At 45.9% G+C, this 24,722-nt stretch overlaps 1 protein-coding gene across 2 annotated transcripts in view; it reads left to right on the top strand.

The window, feature by feature from the left end:
* HECTD2 (HECT domain E3 ubiquitin protein ligase 2) overlaps window positions 1-24,722 on the top strand; it is a 258,294-nt gene that overhangs the window by 225,072 nt on the left and 8,500 nt on the right. For both annotated transcript variants that reach the window (XM_063961662.1, XM_063961660.1), the window contains exons 17-20: window positions 3,455-3,542; window positions 3,827-3,933; window positions 5,143-5,258; window positions 22,856-22,999. In XM_063961662.1, coding sequence (XP_063817732.1) covers window positions 3,455-3,542; window positions 3,827-3,933; window positions 5,143-5,258; window positions 22,856-22,999 — 455 coding nt within the window. The remainder of the gene's footprint in view (window positions 1-3,454; window positions 3,543-3,826; window positions 3,934-5,142; window positions 5,259-22,855; window positions 23,000-24,722) is intronic.

Here is a 24,722-nt window from a genome sequence, read left to right as displayed (position 1 = left end):
AGCGCCGCCTTCCGCCTTAAATTTGCGAAGCACCCTGGGAATGAGAGATACCGGAGAGAAGAGATATGCCAGACAGAAGTGCCATTTGACTGGTAAGGCGTCTGCAAAGGCTGGGCCTGGATCCCTTGTCCTGGACCCGTACATGGGTACTTTGTAGTTGTGTCTAGAGGCCATGAGGTCTACCTCTTGAAGACCCTATTTGTCCACCAGAACCTAAAAGACTTCTGGATGTAAAGACCACTCTTTGGTGTGCACATCCTGGCGACTGTGAAAGTCTGCTTCCCAGTTTAGGACACTCAGAATGAAGACTGCGGAGATGGCGTTCCGCCCAGGCAAGAAACTGTGTCACTTCTGCCATTGCAGAGGCACTGGAATTGCAGAGGTATAGGAAGAGCATACCATTGGGAGACTACTTCCTGTACCCGGGCGTCCGTTGTGATCAGACGCCAAGAATGGGCGAATTGAAGAAGTCGGCCTCCCACCCTGAGATCCCCAGGAGGAGGCTTGCCCCGTCATGCTGAGGGTTTATCCTTGGGCTTGGCGGTTGGACACCGAGCAGCCCAGGCCTGTTTAGTTTTGAGCTTAGAGGCCTTTGTGGAATGTGACAGTCTAGGAAAAGCTTGACCCCTGGCCTTGCCCTGGGGGCAAAAGGACCAAAAGTAATAAGTCAGATGCTGTGTAGCAGAGGCCTAGGGCAGGCAAGCCATTTTAGAGGCTGCCAGGTTAGTGACAATTTTGTCAATCTCCGAGCCAAAAATAAATTCCCCTGCATAAGAGAGTGCTTCCAAGGTCTTTTTAGAGTCTGAGTCAGCCTTCCGGGAACGAAGCCAAACAATGCTTGGGCCACAACTGACGTAGCTGATGCCTTGGATGATAGGAGGGCCGTATCCAGGGCCGCTTTTCCAATACAAAAAGTTTCATCCTCATGTTAGTGATGTATGACAGTAGTTCCCTTGTAGCATCGGAGGGGAAAAATGTTTTCTAGGGCATCTGCCCTCCTTTCAAGAGCCTTAGCAAACCAGGCCGTAGCCGTGGCCGGCCGAGAAGTAGCGCCAGTAAGAGAGTTTAACAACGTAAGACACGTATCAAACTGTCTGTAGGAATAGGTAAAGCTGTAGGAATAGGTAAAGTTGAGCTCTTTACCAAGCGTGTCACATGGGAATCCACAGTTGGGGGATTTTCCCACTTAGCACAATCAGTAACCAGAAGAGGATAAAAGGAACTGAGCCTTTTAGGTATGTGGAATTTCTTGCTAGGAGTTTCCCACACTTCACCCATAGCATCTGCAAAGCCATCTGAGTGGGGTAATTCCGCCACCACTACTTTTTGGCGTTTACACAGAGGGTCTTTTGCTTTAGGTGCCGGATTTTAATTTTCCAGTTAAATAGTGAACTTAACTGATCACACTAAAGCAGCCACATTCAATTTTTACTGAGGGGGAGTCAGCATCTGAGAGCCCTGCATTGTCTGCCTCACCAGAGGATTCCTCAGAATCTGACAGTGGCGTAGACCAGGCCTGGCCAACCTGTGGCTCTCCAGATGTTGTGAAACTACATATCCCAGCATGCCCTGCCACAGTTTTAGCATCCCCTAATAGCAAAACTGGGGCAATCATGCTGGGACTTGTAGTTTCTCAACAGCTGGAGAGCCACAGGTTGGCCAGGCTTGGCGTAGACTGTGCAGATGGCACAGCATGCTTGGTGGTAATAGCAGTAGGCAAGGGTCCTTGGCCCTGCAACATATGGTGAAAGGCTGCAGACCGGGCCACGAGACTCTGCACAGAGGAAGAGAACATGTCCATCCGTGGAGGAGAGACAAGCGGAACCAATATAGCGTGATGTACCTGTTGCAGCAACTGGTGTGGCAGTCCCATTGGGCAACAAAAAAATAGTGGGCCTAATTCTGAGTTGATCGCAGCAGCACTTTTGTTAGCAATTGGGCAAAACCATGTGCACTGCAGGAGGGGCAGATATAACATGTGCAGAAAGAGATAGATTTGGGTGTGGTGAGTTAAATCTGCAATCTAAATTGCAGTGTAAAAGTAAAGCAGCCAGTATTTACCCTGCACAGAAACAAAATAACCCACCCAAATCTAACTCTCTCTGCAAATGTTATATCTCCCCCCCCCCCCTGCAGTGCACATGGTTTTGCCCAACTGCTTAAAAATTTCCTGCTGCGATCAACTTGGAATTACCCCCAGTATGTGATACTTTGTTCCCACAAATACAGTATTTTGTAATGCAGATCACAAAATCCTGTACACACCAAGTATCTGAGGGTTACTGAGAGAAATAGGGAAAGCTACATATAATGACAGAAAAAGCAGACAGCAGAGTTAGCATAAGTCACATACAATGCAGAAATCACAATTTAACTGCAATGGGCGCTAGCATCAACTAAGAGGCGCATTAGCCGGTAGGAAATAGCGCTGTGTATAACCTTACTCTTGGGAGAGGTATACAGGGAGACTGGACCCAGACCTCAGTGGAATGGCACCCTGGGCTGGGGGAGGGGCCACTGGGGAAGCACTGACCTCCCCTGGCTGACATTAACTACCTGGATTCCTGGTCTGAACAATAGTCCCAAGTGCCAGTGTAATTACCTTGGTGGTCTAGTGTAGTCCGAGGCTGGAGTCTGGGTATACATCAGCAACCTCTGGTCCGTCTCCCCGAACCACAAATATGGATTGCCATGATTGTGGGTCCTACAAGCGGGAGCCTGCCTTACCTGCCCGCCGTTCTCCGGTGGCAGTCCTGGGGTTCCCTGTGTGCCCTGTTAGCAAAGGATGAACTGGGTCCCCGTCGAAAGTTCCTCGCCATGGCTGGAGTCGCAGCTCCGGCGAGAGTGATGGAGCAGCAGCACTGGCGTCCAAGATACTGCTTAGCACTGCCTGCTCAAAGTGAAAAACATTTAAAATAAAATAACACATAAAACTAAAGCTTGGGCTGCATAAAGCAGCTTGATTGTTAAACGGTGACCAGCTTCTGTTGGCACCAAACAAAAACTAAAAAGCCTGTGCTGTGGGCGGGGTATGAGGAGAGAAGGTCCAGTGCATCATGGGAGCCTCAAAAAGCTTAACTGTTCGGTGTCTGTCCTGGTCTCCACCAGTATACCCCTAGGTCATCCCTGTGGATGCCTGTGGACCCTGAAGAAGAACTGTAGTTTCCCTGCTGTCATCCACTCGCTCCACTTAATTGTGACCTTTTCTCTCCCTACTACTCTGCTCTTATATGTTTTAGACTTCTGTCTGCCCAGTGGCACATTCCCTTCTGCATTCATGAGTGCATTATTTTGCAGCAAGCATGAACTTTTAAACAATTAATCCAATCATGGGCGTATCTTCTACTCAAGAAATGACTCACAAAATAAATATTTCTCTTACAAAATAGACTTTGCTTATAAGCATCTCTGCTGTTAATGAATCAAATGAATATGTGTATATTATACTTTCTAGGTCTTTCAAGAGGAATTTGGCATCATTAAATCATACAATCTTAAACCTGGTGGAGATAAAATCCCAGTCACGAACCTCAACAGAAAAGGTAACGTTGTGCTGGCAACATTGTGCACTGTGGGTTTGTATCAAGCTGTGAATAGAGTGATGACGTGGACCAGTGGAGAAGTTGCAGATAGCAACCAATAAGATTCTGCTTATCCTTTTATAGAATGTTCTTGATAAATGCTACCTCAAACCTGATTGGCACTATGAGCAACTTTTCCACTGGTCCACGTCTCCACTCGTTTCACTGCCTGATACAGCAACCTCCGAGCTCTTTAAAAATAATCCTGTGTTCACAAAATGTTCACTTTTCTTCTTCACTTTCAGAATATGTCCAACTTTATGTAGATTTCCTACTGAACAAGTCCATCTACAAGCAGTTCTCCGCTTTCTACCATGGGTTTCACAGTGTCTGTTCTTCCAATGCGTTAATGGTAAGAATGCCACTGTCTCTGGTTGTGCTGTGTCAAACATAATATTGAATGTGCAGTAACTATAGTTATTCATTTAAATATTAATAACTATAGTTACTACACATACAATAGTAGTATGATATTGTTTATTCACTGTACAGATGAAAACAAAGTGAAGTACCACCAAATAAAAAGACAATAAAAATTCTGTTCAGAATTGCAGGAAATAAATTCCAGCAAAGTAGCTGTGGCAAAATAGCCTATTCCTGCATGAAGGGTGACATCCACCTTACACCGACCGTGTATGATTGCTTAGCGCAATCATACACGGTCGAAGCCACATATGCAGCAGGGTAGATTTTACACATACGTCATTCACAGGCATATCGGGGGTACACACCTAGCAACGGGCTCACAATATATACGGCCGATATATTGGCCAATGTGTACCCAGCTTAAGAGTAAAGAAATCACAACCGTCCTTGTTACTTTTCAACACCTTAGGAATTTAGCAGAAGAGATTAGGGATTGATGCTGTGTAAATTGTTTAGCGTAAATTGCATGATTGCATGACGAACGTGTATGGGCCCATGTGTGATTTCTGGGATTCTGACAATTATGCCTGTTTACATCTCAATAGGCGGCACAGTGAGAGAAAGGGCATTTTAATATAAGTCTAGTACAGTGAGGTTATGTTTGCACACTTTTAAATACATGTGGAGCCATATGCACCTGGGAGAGCCTTATTACTGCAGGTGGTCAGGGGCAGGTGCAAGTAGCGGATGACGGGGGTCACAGCACTAGCAAGCCACTTGGGATAGCTCAGCTGATGCTGATTGCTAATTTCTTCCTCACAAGTTTGTGTGTTTTTAGCAAAATAGTTTTTTCTTTGTAATTTTTATACGAGATGGGAAGTTGTTTCTGCTGTATTAGAGATGTTATAACCATTTTATTGATGCCGAATAGTGACTGCGTTTACTTCTAATAAAATATATGGTTGACCACATGGGCGCAGGTATCTGTGAAATATGCCTGGAGTACTCCAGGTGCATATGTTACTGTTGCCAACATATGATAGTTGCTGCTTTGCTATGGTCATAATTGCAACTTGTATAATGAACGCTAATTGTGCCTTCAATTTGGGGCACCAGTGCAGCCAGCTGTGCATCAGACCCGCACTTTACAGGCTTCATTGCATCAAAGTAAACAGTGCATTTGTGTTTGTTCAAGTTACTCCGACCAGAAGAAGTGGAAATCCTTGTTTGTGGGAGTCCTGAGTTAGACATGCATGCACTCCATAAAAATACCCAATATGATGGCTACCAGAGAACAGATCTAACAGTCAGGTGAGTTGGATTTTTTTTAAACTAATTTTAGCAGATATTTTTCCTGCTAAATATGCCCCAAGCTAATTCGCCGCACTTCCGGAGTCAACAATGACAATGGTAACCAGTGTTACAATAGGCATCTTTATAAGACAGCCAACACACAAAGAGAAATGGAAAATACTGCTCAAGCTGCAAACACTCAGTAGCCTATTAGTGTGGCCGGCAAATGACTGGAGGTCAAACACAGTCACCTGCCAAATACATGTCTGTGGACATATGACAGGCAGAGATGCAGTCAATTTACCTACAATCTAAATCCCGACCGTCAAAATCCTGCCAAAGTCAAAATCCCGACATGGTCAAAATACAGACATTTAAAATACTGACAAGGTCAAAATACCGACATTTCTCTAACGTCCTAGTGGATGCTGGGAACTCCGTAAGGACCATGGGGAATAGCGGGCTCCGAAGGAGGCTGGGCACTCTAGAAAGATCTTAGACTACCTGGTGTGCACTGGCTCCTCCCACCATGACCCTCCTCCAAGCCTCAGTTAGATTTCGTGCCCGGCCGAGGTTGGATGCACACTAGGGGCTCTCCTGAGCTCTTAGAAAGTTATAGTCTTAGAATTTGTTATTTTCAGTGAGACCTGCTGGCAACAGGCTCACTGCAGCGAGGGACTAAGGGGAGAAGAAGCGAACTCGCCTGCTTGCAGCCGGATTGGGCTTCTTAGGCTACTGGACACCATTAGCTCCAGAGGGATCGACCGCAGGCCCAGCCTTGATGTTCGGTCCCGGAGCCGCGCCGCCGTCCCCCTTACAGAGCCAGAAGCAAGAAGATGGTCCGGAAAATCGGCGGCATGAAGACTCTGTCTTCACCAAGGTAGCGCACAGCACTGCAGCTGTGCGCCATTGCTCCTCTCACACACTTCACACTCCGGTCACTGAGGGTGCAGGGCGCTGGGGGGGGGCGCCCTGAGGCAGCAATAAAAACACCTTGGCTGGCTAAAATACCTCAATATATGGCCCCAGGGGCTATATACGAGGTAAATACCCCTGCCAGAATTCCATAAAAAACGGGAGAATAGGCCGCGAAAAAGGGGCGGAGCCTATCTCCTCAGCACACTGGCGCCATTTTTCCCTCACAGCTCGGCTGGAGGGAAGCTCCCTGGCTCTTCCCTGCAATTCTACAGTACAGTAAGAGGGAAAAGAGAGGGGGGGCATTAAAATTGGCACTGTATACAGTATATTATATAAAAGCTATTAGGGACATAACTCAGTTAGTCCCTGTATATATATAGCGCTCTGGTGTGTGCTGGCATACTCTTACTCTGTCCCCCCAAAGGGCTTTTGTGGGTCCTGTCCTCGTTTAGAGCATTCCCTGTGTGTCTGCGGTGTGTCGGTACGGCTGTGTCGACATGTTGAATGAGGAGGCTTATATGGTGACAGAACAGAGGCCGATATATGTGATGTCGCCCCCTGTGGGGCCGACACCAGAGTGGATGGATAGGTGAAAGGTATTAACCGACAGTGTCAACTCCTTACATAAAAAGGGTGGATGACGTAACAGCTGTGGGACAGCCGGCTTCGCAGCCCGCGCCTGCCCAGGCGTCTCAAAGGCCATCAGGGGCTCAAAAACGCCCGCTCTCTCAGATGGCAGACACAGATGTCGACACGGAGTCTGACTCCAGTGTCGACAAGGTGGAGACATATACACAATCCACTAGGAACATCCGTGACGTGATCCCGGCAATAAAAAATGTGTTATACATTTCTGACTTTAACCCAAACACCTCTAAAAATGGGTTTTAGGTTTGGGGAGAAAAAACAGGCAGTGTTTTGTTCCCCCATCAGATGAATAAATGAAGTGTGTGAAAGCGTGGGTTCCCCCGTTAAGAAACTGGTAATTTATAAAAAGTTACTGATGGCGTACCCTTTCCCGCCAGGTGGATAAGTTACGCTGGGAGATATCCCCTAGGGTGGATAAGGCGCTCACACGTTTGTCAAAAAAGGTGGCACTGCCGTCTTAGGATACGGCCACTTTAATAGGTACCTGTTGATAAAAAACAGGAGGCTATCCTGAAGTCTGTATTTACACACTCAGGTACTAGACTGAGACCTGCAGATAGTGCTGCTGCAGCGTAGTCGGTGACCCTGTCAAACAGGGATACTAGTTGGCAAACATAAAAACATATTAAAGACGTCGTCTTATATATGGGGGATGCACAGAGGGATATTTTGCCGGCTGGCATCCAAAATAAATGTAATGTCCATTCTGTCAGGAGGGTATTAGAGACCTGTCACTGGACAGGTGATGCTGACTTAAAAAGCGCATAGAGAGCCTTATAAGGGTGAGGAATTATTTGGGGATTGTCTCTGGGACCTCGTATCCACAGCAACTGCTGGGAAGAAATAATTTTACCTCAGGTTTCCTCACAGACAAAGGTACAGTCCTTTCGGCTTCAGAAAAGCAAGCGGGTCAAATGGCGCTTCCTTTCTGTACAGAGACAAGGGTAGAGGGAAAAAAGCTGCACCAGTCAGCTTGTTCCCAGAATCAAGATTCTTCCCCCGCCTCCTGTGAGGCCACACCATGACGCGGGTGCTCCACAGGTGTAGCCAGGTATGGTGGGGGGCCGTCTAAAAAATTTCAGCAATTAGTGGGCTCGCTCACAGGTGGATCCCTGTTTCTTTCAAGTAGTATTTCAGGGGTACAAGCTGGAATTTGAGATGTCTCCCCCCAGCCGTTTCCTAAAATATGCCTTGCTGACAACTCCCTCAGGCAGGGAGGCTGTGCTAGAGGCAATTAATAAGCGGTATTCCCAGCAGGTAATACTCAAGGTGCCCCTACTTCAACAAGGACGGGGTTACTATTCCACACGGGTTGGGGTACCGAAACCGCATGGTTCGGTGTGACCCATTTTATATTTAAAATCCTTGAACACAAAAATTCAAGTTCAAGATGGAATCGCTCAGGGCGGTTATTCCAAGCCTGGACGAGGGGGATTACATGGTATCCTGGGACATCAAGGATGCTTACCTGCATGTCCCCATTTACCATCCTCGCCAGGAGTACCTCAGATTTGTGGTACAGGATTACCATTACCAAGTCCAGACACTGCCGTTTGGACTGTACATGGCACCGAGGGTGTTTTATCAAGGTAATGGCCGAAATGTTGATACTCCTTCAAAAAAAAGGGAGTTGTAATTATCCCGTACTTGGACAATCTCGTTATAAGGGCGAGGTCAAAGGAGCAGTTGGTAGTCGGGGTAGCACTATTTTGGAAAGTGCTACAACAGCATGGTTGGATTCTAAACAGTCCAAAGTCACAGCTGGTTCCTATGACACGTCTACTGTTCCTGGGGATGGTTCTGGACATAAACCAGAAATAGTGTTTCTCCCGGAGGAGAAAGCCAAGGAGTTGTCATCTCTAGTCAGAGACCTCCTGAAGCCAAAATAGGTAGCGGTGCATCATTGCACGCGAGTCCTGGGAAAAATGGTAGCTTGCTACGAAGCAATCCCATTAGGCAGGTTCCATACAAGAACTTTTCAGAGGGACCTGTTGGACAAGTGGTCCGGATCGCATCTTCCGATGCATAGGCTGATAACCCTGTCTCCAAGGACCAGGGTATCTCTACTGTGGTGGCTGCAGAGTGCCCATCTTCAAGAGGGCCGCAGGTTCGGCATACAGGACTAGGTCCTAGTGACCATGGATTCCAGCCTTTGAGGCTGAGAGGCAGTCACACAGGGAAGAAATTTCCAGGGACTTTGGTCAAGTCAGGTTATTTCCCTACACATAAATATTCTGGACCTGAGGGCCATTTACAATGCCCTGAGGCCGGCAAGGCCTCTGCTTCAAAACCAGCCGGTACTGATCCAATCAGACAACATCACGGCAGTCGCCCATGTAAACCAACAGGGCGGCACAAGAAGCAGGATGGCGATGGCAGAAGCCACAAGGATTCTCCGATAGGCGGAAAATCATGTGTTAGCACTGTCAGCAGTGTTCATTCCCGGAGTGGACAACTGGGAAGCAGATCTTCTCAACAGACACGACCTCCACCCGGGAGAATGGGGACTTCCTCCAGAAGTCTTCCAATAGGATTGTAAACCATTGGGAAAGGCCACAGGTGGACATGATGGCGTCCCGCCTCAACAAAAAGCTATAAAAGATATTGCACCGGGTCAAGGGACCCTCAGGCGATAGCTATGGACGCTCTGGTAACACCGTGGGTGTACCAGTCGGTTTATGTGTTCTCCCCTCTGCCTCTCATACCAAAGGTACTGAGAATAATAAGAAGGCGAGGAGTAAGAACGATACTCGTGGATGGCCAAGAAGAGCTTGGTACCCAGAACTTCAAGAATTTATATCAGAGGACCCATGGCCTCTGCCACTCAGACAGGACCTGCGGCAGCAGGGGCCCTGTCTGTTCCAAGACTTACCGCGGCTGCGTTTGTCGGCATGGCGGTTGAACGCCGGATCCTGAAGGAAAAGGGCATTCCGGAGGAAGTCATTCCTACGCTTACTAAAGCCAGGAAAGAGGTTACAGCAACTCATTATCACCGCATATGGCGAAAATATGTTGCATGGTGTGAGGCCGAAAGGGCCCCAACAGAGGAATTTCAACTAGGTCGATTTCTGCATTTCCTGCAAGCAGGAGTGACTATGGGCCTTAAATTGGGTTCCATTAAGGTACAGATCTCGGCTCTGTCGATTTTCTTTCAAAAAGAACTAGCTTCAGTACCTGAAGTTCAGACATTTATAAAAGGAGTGCTGCAGAGTCAGCCCCCGTTTGTGCCTCCTGTGGCACCTTGGGATCTCAACGTGGTGTTGAGTTTCTTAAAATCACATTGGTTTGAACCACTAAAAACCGTGGATCTGAAATATCTCACGTGCAAGGTGGTTATGTTATTGGCCTTGGCTTCTGCCAGGCGAGTATCAAAGTTGGCGGCTTTGTCTTGTAAAAGCCCTTATTTGATTTTCCATATGGATAGGGCAGAATTGAGGACTCGTCCCCAGTTTCTCCCAAAGGTGGTGTCAGCGTTTCACCTGAACCAGCCTATTGTGGTGCCTAGGCTACTAGGGACTTGGAGGACTCCAAGTTGCTAGACGTTGTCAGGGCACTGAAAATATATGTTTCCAGAACGGCTAGAGTCAGAAAATCTGACTCGCTGTTTATCCTATATGCACCTAACAAGCTGGGTGCTCCTGCTTCTAAGCAGACTATTGCTCGTTGGATTTGTAGTACAATTCAGCTTGCACATACTGTGGCAGGCCTGCCACAGCCAAAATCTGTCAATGCCCATTCCACAAGGAAGGTGGGCTCATCTTGGGCGGCTGCCCGAGAGGTCTCGGCTTTACAACTTTGCCGAGCAGCTACTTGGTCAGGGGCAAACACGTTTGCAAAATTCTACAAATTTGATACCCTGGCTGAGGAGGACCTGGAGTTCTCTCATTCAGTGCTGCAGAGTCATCCGCACTCTCCCGCCCGTTTGGGAGCTTTGGTATAATCCCCATGGTCCTTACGGAGTTCCCAGCATCCACTAGGACGTTAGAGAAAATAAGAATTTACTCACCGGTAATTCTGTTTCTCGTAGTCCGTAGTGGATGCTGGGCGCCCATCCCAAGTGCGGTTTATCTGCAATACTTGTACATAGTTATTGTTAACTAAATCGGGTTATTGTTGAGCCATCTGTTGAGAGGCTCTATTGTTTCATACTGTTAACTGTGTTTCATATCACGAGTTGTACGGTGTGATTGGTGTGGCTGGTATGAGTCTTACCCGGGATTCAAAATCCTTCCTTATTGTGTACGCTCGTCCGGGCACAGTACCTAACTGAGGCTTGGAGGAGGGTCATGGTGGGAGGAGCCAGTGCACACCAGGTAGTCTAAGATCTTTCTAGAGTGCCCAGCCTCCTTCGGAGCCCGCTATTCCCCATGGTCCTTACGGAGTTCCCAGCATCCACTACGGACTACGAGAAACAGAATTACCGGTGAGTAAATTCTTATTTTTAAAGGTCGACAGGTCAAAAAGTCGACATGAGTTTTTCGTGATTTTTTCCATTGCAACCGACTTGTTCATCCTTTACCATCCCAGTGGACCTGAAGGGGGAATATAATAGTGTGCCTGAAGCATGGCGAGTGCAGCGGTACACTTATATGGTGTCCATTTCGACATATGTCGACATGCACACAAAAACCAATGAAAAGCATGTGTCGACTTTTTGACCTGTCAACATTTTAAATGTCTGTATATTGACCCTGTCAGTATTTTAAATGATGGGATTTTGACCTTGTCGGGATTTTGAGCGTCGGTCAATTGTTGTCGGTATTTTGACCGTCTGGATTTTGATTGTAGGTATTTCATACTAAACCCGACAGGCATCACAAGAAAACATTCATGAAAAACAATTGAATAAAATATCTAACCATTCCAAAATCATTGCTTTTTGCTATGGAAGTCTCAGGTTACTATGAAAATATCCTGCTACTAATCAATCATATGTCACTCCCCTGTACCCATAAGAGTTCACCTCATCCAGACCACCTAGCCGGTGTACAGGGGTATTCATTACCAGCTGTCCCCTTTTGAAGGTGTGGTATATTTTGTTTACATGAGAATGTTGTGGTGGCAATAATGTCGACCTGCTGGGCATGTCGACATTGACCACGATGAGATTCACCATGTCGACATTCTGCACATGCCGACATGTTTAATGATGACATTATGACTACATCCATTTTATAACATTTGTTGCCTTTACTCCTGACACATTCTGTAGATGGTACAGGTTGAGTATCCCATATCCAAATATTCCGAAATACGGAATATTCCGAATTACGGAATTTTTTGAGTGAGACTGAGATGGTGAAACCTTTGTTTTCTGATGACTCAATGTACACAAACATTGTTTAATACACAAAGATATGAAAAATATTGCATTAAATGACCTTCAGGCTGTGTGTATAAGCTATATATGAAACATAAATGAATTGTGTGAATGTACACACTCTTTGTTTAATGCACAAAGGTATAAAAAGTATTGGCTACAATTATCTTCAGGCTGTGTGTATAAGGTGTATATGAAACATAAATGCATTCTGTGCTTATACTAGGGTCCCATCCCATGATATCTCATTATGGTACGCAATTATTCCAAAATACGGAAAAATCCGATATCCAAAATACTTCTGGTCCCAAGCATTTTGGATATGGGATACTCAGCCTGTAGTATGAAAAACATGGACACTTAGGGGTTTCTTGAGAAACACTGTCCTAGATGAAGAGCTTTGTGTTCTAATACTGGAATGAAAAACTGGATTATTTATAAAGCAGCCACCTATGAGCTCTCTCTATTAGCCCTGATATGCACTGTTACTACCCTGAGATAAAGCCTTACAGTATATGTACAAGATACAGTATGTATGGGTATGATATACACACCCTGTTACTTGGAGTGTGTTAAAGACAAGTACAATGTTTGGCAGTATTTTTTTTTTTTTCACATGCAATGATTAACTCGCTCCATACTTCACTAAGAAGTGTTATTTCACGTCTGAATGAACCGCCGGAGCTTTCTGCAGGTTTCTTTCATTGCAAACATGTAGATATAACTTATGTGCTGTTGTGTGGCAAGTGACCTGTGCTCTATTCTTGTATAACGACTTGTGCAGTCCGGATTGTGTCACAGTTAGCATTACTGCCTCACAGCACTGAGGTCATGGGTTCGATTCCCACCATGGTCCTAACTGTGTGGAGTTTGTATATTCTCCCCGTGCTTGCGTGGGTTTCCTCCAGGTATTCTGGATTCTTTGCAGAATCCAAAAATATACTGATAGGTTAATTGGTGCCCAACAAAAATTAACCTTAGTGTGTGCGTATACAGGTTGAGTATCCCATATCCAAATATTCCGAAATACGGAATATTCCGAAATACGGACTTTTTTGAGTGAGAGTGAGATAGTGAAACCTTTGTTTTTTGATGGCTCAATCTACACAAACTTTGTTTAATACACAAAGTTATTAAAAATATTGTATTAAATGACCTTCAGGCTATGTGTATAAGGTGTATATGAAACATAAATGATTTGTGTGAATGTAGATACACTTTGTTCAATGCACAAAGTCACAAAAAATATTGGCTAAAATGACATTCAGGCTGTGTGTATAAGGTGTATATGTAACATAAATGCATTCTGTGCTTAGACTTGGGTCTCATCGCCATGATATCTCATTATGGTATGCAATTATTCCAAAATACGGAAAAATCCGATATCCAAAATACCTCTGGTCCCAAGCATTTTGGATAAGGGAGACTCAACCTGTACATGTATACATTTAGGGCAGACCAGATGGTTCTTATCTGCTGTCAAAATTCTATATCAGGACAAATATCTTTTCTGCATACTATTATTAATTTTCATTCAGATTTCGGACTTTCTTCTTGCTATACTACCACATGCCTTTTCCAAGTCCATCTCTTCTGTTAAGCCTTTCAATGACAAGGGACTTTGCCACAACGGTACTTCGGGAGGCTGTGTCCATTTTATTGAGTTATCTTAGTCTCTCCAGGAATACATGTTGTAATTTTGACTTTAACCAAGGCAATTCCATATTATTGTCAGGTCATCTGAGTAAAGGAACATTATGGACCTGAGTTGCACTTGTCTGCAGCCAATTTATTCTACAGCCACGGCATTAACTCACTTTCATATGCTAATGCAACAGTGAGCAAAACAAAGTTGTGTATATATGTATGTAAGTGCAAGCCTATCCCACCTACTGTTCTAGCATCTGCAGATGCAATCATCCTCATTTGTATAGGCACTTACACCAGTCCCGTAACAGGTGCAACAGATCCCTCAGAAACAGGCGTCCCTTAACTTTACGCACAACCAAGAATGGCAGGGAGATGTAAATATATGCCCAAGACATTCCCATCACATTCCCATCAAAAATACCCCTTCTGTGCATATTGGTACTCGCTGACTATTTGCCGCCCAGAAACGCCTGCATCACAGTGGACTCTACTCGCACAAGATGCGGCACATACGCACCTACTTGCAGTTTCGTACACATTGTGTGACTCATGCACAGAGAGTGTTTTGCAGTATAGACGCATGCACAGTCAGTTCGAAAGCAGAAGGTACGTCTGTTTTCACAGGTGTGTCCAAATCAGGGCCTATGTGAGAAACCAGCTTATTAAAAAAAAAAAATCCAGTTGTTTTCTGATCTATCCCATAGCTACTTTACTAAATGAATTAATCTGTAAAAATATATATTCCTTGTATAAAGTAATACCAATTATGTGCACTTTTATGGAAGTTTCATGTTTTGCGCCATAATTAGCAGTATTATTAACTATTGCTGTTGGTCTGTTTTTCTTCTTTTAAGTTTATTATTATTACTCTTATTATTGTTATTATTTACCTCTTAATTATCATTTACTTTTAACTGAAAAAGCATGTGTTAAGCATGCAGTACCGTTGGGAAGTCATATATACAAGCTCTGATACTACGTGCCATGTGGCAGAGATGATCTAGGTGAGGGAAACACTGATGGTCACATCACCACTCGTGTTCCAGGTTGTCATCGGAGGCACATCATGATGTAAGGGGATAGAGATCTCTGTCTTATTGCATAGGTCAGAGGTTCCCAAACTGTGTGCCGTGGCTCCCTGGGGTGCCTCGGGACACTTGCAGGGGTGCCTTGGGTTGGTGATCCAGGGCCAATTCAAATTATTCATGGTCAATATAATAGGCAAAACCAGCGCTGGTGGCTGCCAGTCATAAAATATGTGGCCAAACAGAAGCAAATCTTGTCCCTCACCACACAACTGACCCTAAGGATGACATTATAAACGCGATCTACTTAATGTAATATTTCTTTCTAAATTTCTCAATAAGAAATTTTTGGCCTAGGGGTGCCGTGAAAAAAATTCTGATATTCTAGGGTGCCGTGATTCAAAAAAGTTTGGAAACCACTGGCATAGGTGTATCTATAATGGGTGCAAGGTGTGCAGTGGACACGGGTCCCTGACTCCAGGAGGGCCCACACACCGCACACCCTGCACCAATATAATTAAACTTACCCTTCCAGAGTCCCTCGGCAGCTGACGCTGCAAACCTAAAACAGTGGCAAAATGGCTGCAGCAGCCATTTTCCTGACGATTTACGCATATAGAGATGTACTCGGGAACAAGGTGCAGACATTATGTTACCGGAGACCTGCTCACGCTCAGTAGAATCTTGCTCGCGGCCATAGTCTACTCGCTGCCAGAGAGGAAGGAGCCTGCACATGGGCTTTCTCTTCTCTTAGAACGCCACTAGTTGCTTGCATGTTTCGGTTGTAGTAAGGAAATGAGGGCCATGTGACATCCGATTTCTCCTCACTTCAAACCTCTGTCGTCCATACTTTATGATAGAGACCTACCTCAGACCAATATCTTTCATACTTAATGGGAGTTTCTACTAAAAGGATTTGCTGTGCTCATCAAGAACTTGGTACTTACAGTCAACCAGGAATTCTGCTGGTCCGTTTTGGTAAAGATGTTTGCAACGCAGCAACAGAAGCTAAAGGGATGCAATGCACTGGCCTAAAATGACAGCTAGATGTTGCCTGCATGAATTTGTCCAAAGCCAATGATCATCTTTATTACTGTATATGAACATGTTTAGCACAGCCAGTAGATGTCTGAGCCGATATATTACATTTGTAACTGCTTTGAAGGAGTAATAAATGTATACTAAGGGCGGTATCCAATATGTGTAGTGCCAACACTGTAAGAGCAGGCTGGATGTGAAGCTTATCTTATCGACCTGCGATTTTAATAGACAATATTACTAATTATTCTGCTTCTTTAATTGTGCCGGATGGGGCTGTCGTGATTTTAACCAACTACATTTATGTTATGGTAAAATCATTTTTAGTAATATATATTTATTAAATTGTTATTATTTAATGAATTGATACTGGTTGTATTTGAAATTATTTAGGCAATTCTTTCTGAACTCTGTAGAGTTTCTAACATATGAGATACTCCGTAGCACTGTATTTGCAGACATTTTATGATACCAGTCGCATTACCTGAATATATTGGCACCCTGGGCAGTCTCCTGATGCCCATCTTGCAGTTTTAACTGGCACCTAAAATCTCCCTTTGACCTCAGTCTTTCAGTCTCCTCTCCACTTCTTCTTTCTTCTTCTTCCTTCTCTTGTTTATCTTTGGTCTGCTGGCTGGTCCTGTCAGCGCTTTTTCGTTGTCATCAGCGCGACAACATGACACCATGTGTGCTGCAAAGTAGAGGAAGCTGGGATTGGGCACCCCCTTAGTGCAGTTGGGCAGTATCCCGATGGTCAGGATGCCAACAGTGGCATCCCGACAGTCAAAGTCCCGACTATTCCCAGTAAGTATTTAAACCCAACCCTAACCCACCTCTCCCACAGCCTAACTGTCCCCTTCTGCAGCCTAACCCTAACTGCCCCCACCCCCACAGCCTAACCCTGACCTCCCACCCCAGAAGCCTAACCCTAACCCTCCCAAAAATGCCTAACTCTAATTCTAACCCCCCATACATTCCGGCGGGATCCAGCAGGATTCTGACCATTGGCATCCTGCTGTACGGATTCTAACCGTTTCCGCCTTAGGGCGCCAGTTGCATCCATAGCATGCCGGTGCCTTTCCTGTTATGGCTCTTATCACTTGTTAGTTTTGCATGGACTAGCAGCTTGATGAAGGAGAAACAATGACCGTTATGAGAGGGACCTCACCAATGTATAAATATGGGAAAGTTGTATAACCCTATTAAATATCTTTTCTCTAACGTCCTAAGTGGATGCTGGGGACTCCGTAAGGACCATGGGGAATAGCGGCTCCGCAGGAGACTGGGCACATCTAAAGAAAGCTTTAGGACTAACTGGTGTGCACTGGCTCCTCCCCCTATGACCCTCCTCCAAGCCTCAGTTAGATTTCTGTGCCCGACGAGAAGGGTGCACACTAGGGGCTCTCCTGAGCTTCTTAGTGAAAGTTTTAGTTTAGGTTTGTTATTTTCAGTGAGACCTGCTGGCAACAGGCTCACTGCATCGAGGGACTAAGGGGAGAAGAAGCGAACTCACCTGCGTGCAGAGTGGATTGGGCTTCTTGGCTACTGGACATTAGCTCCAGAGGGACGATCACAGGTCCAGCCTGGATGGGTCCCGGAGCCGCGCCGCCGGCCCCCTTACAGAGCCAGAAGAGCGAAGAGGTCCGGAAAAATCGGCGGCAGAAGACGTTCCTGTCTTCAATAAGGTAGCGCACAGCACTGCAGCTGTGCGCCATTGCTCTCAGCACACTTCACACTCCGGTCACTGAGGGTGCAGGGCGCTGGGGGGGAGCGCCCTGAGACGCAATAATAAACACCTTGGATGGCAAAAGAATGCATCACATATAGCTCCTGGGCTATATGGATGCATTTAACCCCTGCCAGAATATACAAAAAACCGGGAGATAAGGCTGCCGAAAAGGGGACGGAGCCTATCTCCTCAGCACACTGGCGCCATTTTCCCTCACAGCTCAGTTGGAGGGAAGCTCCCTGGCTCTCCCCTGCAGTCACTACACTACAGAAAGGGTTAAAAAAGAGAGGGGGGGCATAAATTAGGCGCAGTATTAAAACATACCGCAGCTATAAGGGGAAAAACACTTATATAAGGTTATCCCTGTATATATATAGCGCTCTGGTGTGTGCTGGCATACTCTCCCTCTGTCTCCCCAAAGGGCTAGTGGGGTCCTGTCCTCTATCAGAGCATTCCCTGTGTGTGTGCTGTGTGTCGGTACGTTTGTGTCGAGATGTATGAGGAGAAAAATGATGTGGAGACGGAGCAGAGTGTCTGTAACAGTGATGTCACCCCCTAGGGGGTCGACACCTGAGTGGATGTACTGTTGAAAATTACGTGACAGTGTCAGCTCTATATAAAAAAACAGTGGTTGACATGAGACAGCCGGCTACTCAGCTTGTGCCTGTCCAGACGTCTCATAGGCCGTCAGGGGCTCTAAAGCGGCCGTTACCTCAGATGGCAGATACAGACGCCGACACGGATACTGACTCCTGTGTCGACGGTGAAGAGACAACCGTGATTTCCAGTAGGGCCACACGTTACATGATTGAGACAATGGAAAATGTTTTTATACATTTCTGATAATACGAGTACCACCAAAAAGGGGTATTATGTTCGGTGAGGGAAAAACTACCTGTAGTTTTCCTGAATCTGAGAAATAAAATGAGGTGTGTGACGATGCGTGGGTTTCCCCCCGATAACAAATTTCTTAAAAAGTATTGGCTGCATACCCTTTCCCGCCAGAGGTTAGGGTGCGTTGGGAAACACCCCCTAGGGGGGATAAGGCGCTCACACGCTTGTAAGAACAAGGGCTCTACCCTCTCATGAGATGGCCGCCCTTAAGGATCCTGCTGATAGAAAGCAGGAGGGTATCCAAAAAGGTATTTACACACATACTGGTGTTATACTGCGACCAGCTATCGCCTCAGCCTGGAGGTGCAGTGCTGGGTTGGCATGGTCGGATTCCCTGACTGGAAATATTGATATCCTAGATAAGGATAGTATATTATTGCCTATAGAGCATTTAAAAGATGCATTTCTATATATGCATGATGCACAGCGGAATAATTGCCGACTGGCATCAAGTATAAGTGCGTTGTCCAAGTCTACCAGTAAATTGGTCAGGTGGGGACATTTTGGGTCGGTCTTTTAGACCTGGTGGCCACGGCAACAGCTGGGAAATCCACGTTTGTACCCCAGGTCGCCTCTCAAAATAAGACACCGTATTATCAGGCGCAGTCCTTTTTTGGCAAGCGGACAAAAGGTTCCTCTTTTCTGCTCATGACAGAGGGAGAGGAAAAAGGCTGCAGAGATCAGCCAGTTCCCAGGAACAGAAACCCTTTCCCGCCTCTGCCAAGCCCTCAGTATGACGCTAGGGCTTTACAAGCTCAGGCACGGTGGGGGCCCGTTCTCAATGAATTTCAGTGCGCAGTGGGCTCACTCGCAAGTAGACCCCTGGATCCTTCAGGTAATATCTCAGGGGTACATATTGGAATTCGAGACGTCTCCCCCTCGCCGTTTCCAAAAGTCGGCTTTACCGACGTCTCCCTCTGACAGGGAGGCAGTTTTGGAAGCCATTCACAAGCTGTATTCCCAGCAGGTGATAATCGAGGTACCCCTCCTGCAACAGGGAACGGGGTATTATTCCACACTATTGTGGTACCGAAGCCAGACGGCTCGGTGAGACCGATTCTAAATCTAAAATCTTTGAACACTTACATACAGAGGTTCAAATTCAAGATTGAGTCACTCAGAGCAGTGATTGCGAACCTGGAAGAAGGGGACTACATGATGTCTCGGGACATCAAGGATGCTTACCTTCATGTCAAAATTTACCCTTCTCACCAAGGGTACCTCAGGTTATGGTACAGAACTGTCACTATCAGTTCAGACGCTGCCGGAGGGATGGTCCACGGCACCCCGGGTCTTTACCAAGGTAATGGACGAAATGATATCCCTTCGAAGGAAGGGAATTTTAGTTATCCCTTACTTGGACGATTCCCTGATACGGGTAAGATCCAGGGAACAGTTGGAGGTCGGTGTAGCACTATCTCAGGTAGTGTTGCGGCAGCACGATTGGATTCTCAATATTCCAGAATCGCAGCTGGTTCCGACGACTTGTCTTCTGTTTCCTAGGGATGATCCTGGACACAGTCCAAAAAAAAGGTGTTTCTCCTGGAAGAGAAAGCCAGGGAGTTATCCGAGCTAATCAGGAACCTCCTAAAACCGAACCAAGTCTCAGTGCATCAATGCACAAGGGTTCTGGGTAAAAATGGTGGCTTCCTACGAAGCAATCCCATTCGTTAGATTCCACGCAAGAACTTTCCAGTGGAACCTACTGGACAAATGGTCCGGGTCGCATTTCAGATGCATCAGCGGATAACCCTGTCACCAAGGACAAGGGTATCCTTCCTGTAGTGGTTGCAGAGTGCTCATCTTCTAGAGGGCTGCAGATTCGGCATTCAGGACTGGGTCCTGGTGACCACGGATGCCAGCCTGCGAGGCGGGGGAGCAGTCACACAGGGAAGGAATATCCAGGGCTTGGGGTCAAGCCTGGATACATCACTTCACATAAATATCCTGAAGCTAAGGGCCATTTACAATGCTCTAAGCTTAGCGACACCTCTGCTTCAAGGTCAGCCGGTGTTGATCCAGTCGGACAACATCATGGCAGTCACCCACGTAAACAGACAGGGTGGCACAAGAAGCAGGAGGGCAATGGCAGAAGCTGCAAGGATTCTTCGCTGGGCGGAAAATCATGTGATAGCACTGTCTACAGTATTCATTCCGGGAGTGGACAACTGGGAAGCAGACTTCCTCAGCACGACCTCCACCCGGGAGAGTGGGGACTTCACCCAGAAGTCGTCCACATGTATTAAAAAACTCGACAGGTATTGCGCCAGGTCAAGAGACCCTCAGGCAATAGTTGTAGACGCTCTGGTAACACAGTGAATGTACCAGTCAGTGTATGTGTTCCCTCCTCTGCCTCTCATACCCAAGGTACTGAGATTGATAAGATGGAGAGGAGAAAGCACTATATTCGTGGCTCCGGATTGGCCAAGAAGGACTTGGTAACCGGAACTTCAAGAGAGGCTCACGGAGGATCCGTGGCCTCTACCTCTAAGAAGGGACCTGCTCCAGCAAGGACCCTGTCTGTTCCAAGACTTACCGCGGCTGCGTTTGACGGCATGGCGGTTGAACACCGGATCCTGAAGGAAAAAAGGCATTCCGGATGAAGTCATCCCTATCCTGATCAAAAGCCAGGAAGGATGTAACCGCAAAAACATTATCACCGCAATTGGCGAAAATATGTTGCGTAGTGCGAGGCCAGTAAGGCCCGACGGAGGAAATTCAACTGGGTCGATTCCTACATTTCCTGCAAACAGGAGAGTCTATGGGCCTGAAATTGGGGTCCATTAAGGTTCAGATTTCGGCCCTGTCAATTTTCTTCCAAAAAAGAACTAGCTTCAGTCCCTGAAGTTTAGACGTTTGTAAAAGGGGTACTGCATATACAGCCTCCTTTTGTGCCTCCAGTGGCAAATTGGGATCTCAATGTAGTTTGGGTTCCAAAAGTCACATTGGTTTGAACCACTTAAATCTGTGGAGTTAAAATATCTCACATGGAAAGTGGTCATGCTGTTGGCCCTGGCCTGGGCCAGGCGCGTGTCAGAATTGGCGGCTTTATCCTGTTAAAGCCCTTATCTGATTTTCCATTCGGACAGGGCGGAATTGAGTACTCGTCCTCAGTTTCTCCCTAAGGTGGTTCCAGCGTTTTCACCTGAACCAACCTATTGCGGTGCCTGCGGCTACTAGGGACTTGGAGGAATCCAAGTTGCTGGATGTTGTCAGGGCCCTGAAAATATGTTTCCAGGACGGCTGGAGTCAGGAAATCTGACTCGCTGTTTATCCTGTATGCACCCAACATGCTGGGTGCTCCTGCTTCTAAGCAGACTATTGCTCGTTGGATTTGTAGTACAATTCAGCTTGCACATTCTGTGGCAGGCCTGCCACAGCTAAAATCTGTAAAAGCCCGTTCCACAAGGAAAGTGGGCTCATCTTGGGCGGCTGCCCGAGGGGTCTCGGCTTTACAACTTTGCCGAGCAGCTACTTGGTCAGGGGCAAACACGTTTGCTAAATTCAACAAATTTGATACCCTGGCTGAGGAGGACCTGGAGTTCTCTCATTCGGTGCTGCAGAGTCATCCGCACTCTCCCGCCCGTTTGGGAGCTTTGGTATAATCCCCATGGTCCTTACGGAGTCCCCAGCATCCACTTAGGACGTTAGAGAAAATAAGAATTTACTTACCGATAATTCTATTTCTCATAGTCCGTAGTGGATGCTGGGCGCCCATCCCAAGTGCGGATTGTCTGCAATACTTGTACATAGTTATTGTTACAAAAATCGGGTTATTATTGTTGGGAGCCATCTTTTCAGAGGCTCCTCTGTTATCATACTGTTAACTGGGTTCAGATCACAAGTTATACGGTGTGATTGGTGTGGCTGGTATGAGTCTTACCCGGGATTCAAAATCCTTCCTTATTGTGTACGCTCGTCCGGGCACAGTATCCTAACTGAGGCTTGGAGGAGGGTCATAGGGGGAGGAGCCAGTGCACACCAGTTAGTCCTAAAGCTTTCTTTAGATGTGCCCAGTCTCCTGCGGAGCCGCTATTCCCCATGGTCCTTACGGAGTCCCCAGCATCCACTACGGACTATGAGAAATAGAATTATCGGTAAGTAAATTCTTATTTTCAGTCCTTCCTAAATTTGTCAGCCCCGCTGTGAATGTTTGATCCTATTAAAAGCTTTTCACCTTTCCTGTATCTTTGCAAATATTAGGAACCACACTGAGAAGTGCAGAAACACACATACAGTAGCAATTGATGAATATACTTATCTTAGTATGGTTTAAATGCAAATAGTGTGGGTCCTAATCAATCATCAGATAACTTTTACAATTAAAACAAACCATTAGACTGCAAAAATTGCCTTATGTAACAGAATTATAACACTATTAATACTTTTACAGATATTTTTGGGATGTTGTTCTTGGATTTCCTCTTGATCTTCAGAAGAAATTGCTACACTTTGCTACAGGAAGTGACAGGGTGCCAGTTGGAGGGATGGCGGACTTGAATTTCAAGATATCAAAAAATGAAACATCAGCTAATTGGTAATCATGTATTACGTATTGTCAGCCAACAATCTTGTACCATCTAAATCCCAGTTATCTTCTCATTTACACACACGTCCTACTACTAATACTCAGTTTACAAAGTACTCAAGACATCTTCCCAAAATGACTTTGTGTCAGTTACACTTGGCTAAATTCATGTACATATAATGTGTTGTGTATACATTCTTGCAAACTGTCCACTGTGTCCTTGTGTCTCCCACTAATATTTCTCACCACTATGTCCATAGGTCTCTTCACCATGACTGTTCCTTTCCAGTTACTGAAGCCCTGCAGTGTCTCTCTCTCTCTCTCTCTCTCTCTCTCTTTACCTCCAAATTATCCCTTTCCCTATGCCAGTGGTTCTCAAACTGTGTGCCGTGGCACCCTGGGGTGCCTTGGATTGATGATCCAGGACCAATTCAAATTATTTATGGTCAATGTATTAGGCAAAACTATGTGGACAAACAAAAGCAAATCTTGTCCCTCACCACACAACTGAACCTAAGGATGACATATAAAACCAATGTACTTAATATAATGTTTGTTCTTAAATTTCTCAATAAGAAACTTTTGGACTAGGGGCACCGTGAAAAAAATTCTGATACTCTAGGGTTTCGTGATTCAAAAAAGTTTCAGAACCACTGCCCTATACTATAGTGCTGTAGTGCATCTCTCCCCTCAGATTATCCCTTCATCTATGTTTTAGCACTGTAGTCCCTCTCTCCCCCTCTGATCATCCCTTCCCCATGCTTTAGCACTATATAAAAACTTTAGCAGCACAACTATCTTTTCTAGAGACATATTCTAGAAATTATGTAGCACTGATAACTTTACCCTGCTGCTAGAATGGAGATTGGGAGACACAAAGAAGTAATGACCGTTGACATGTGTGCCCTGAGCACCTCATCCCAGCTGCCATGTTGTCACTATAGCAGTACTATTTCCCTCCCAGGCTACAGCCTGTCTTCACATGTTTTCTGTTTGGTTTCTTTACTCCATTACATCAATACCACAAGCCTGAGCTATTGAAACAATGCAGGATGGATTTACTGTGTGCTGTTTATGTCAAATTCTGACCCTACCAGTTGAATGTTGCAGCAGAAAACTAAATTTGCCAGATCAGACAATGTATTTATAGTCTTCAGCTTTCCATTTTGGCTTTGTTCTCACTGTAGCCTAAGTTTCTGGTTCTTAGCTGGCATGAGTGGTACTCAGAGTGGTCTTCTTCCACCATAATTTATCCACTTTAAAGGTTTTATGTCCTGTGCATTCAGCGATGCTCTTCTGTGTATCACTGTTACTTTCTCCTTCCTAGACTGTCTGGCCATTTTCCTCTGACCCCTCTCAGTGTCGATTTTTGGTTTCCGCATTATTCCCTGTAAACTCTGGAGACTGTTCCACATAATAGTTCCAGGAGATAACAAGTTTACGAGATGCTGACACCATCCTGTCTGGTGCCAATAATTATTCCACGGTCTAAGGGGCTAATTCAGTAAGGATAGCAAATTCTGCTAATCATGGATCGCATGCTGGGGGCCGCCCAGCATGCTGACCGTCGCCTCACCCCTTGATGAAGCAGAAATTGTGAATGCCTTGCAATTTCTGCTTCATAGTAATAATTCTTGATGCCTCCTGCCGGCGCAGCTTAGCTGCGCCCGCAGGAGACCCGGCGCCACCTTACCCATGACGTCACACAGCTGCCGCGATCATGTCCATGACA

This window comes from Pseudophryne corroboree, chromosome 3 (assembly GCF_028390025.1).
Source record: "Pseudophryne corroboree isolate aPseCor3 chromosome 3, aPseCor3.hap2, whole genome shotgun sequence".
Lineage (NCBI taxonomy): Eukaryota > Metazoa > Chordata > Amphibia > Anura > Myobatrachidae > Pseudophryne > Pseudophryne corroboree.
Note: the sequence above shows the minus strand (reverse complement) of the source record. Positions and strands in the feature narration are given on the sequence as shown.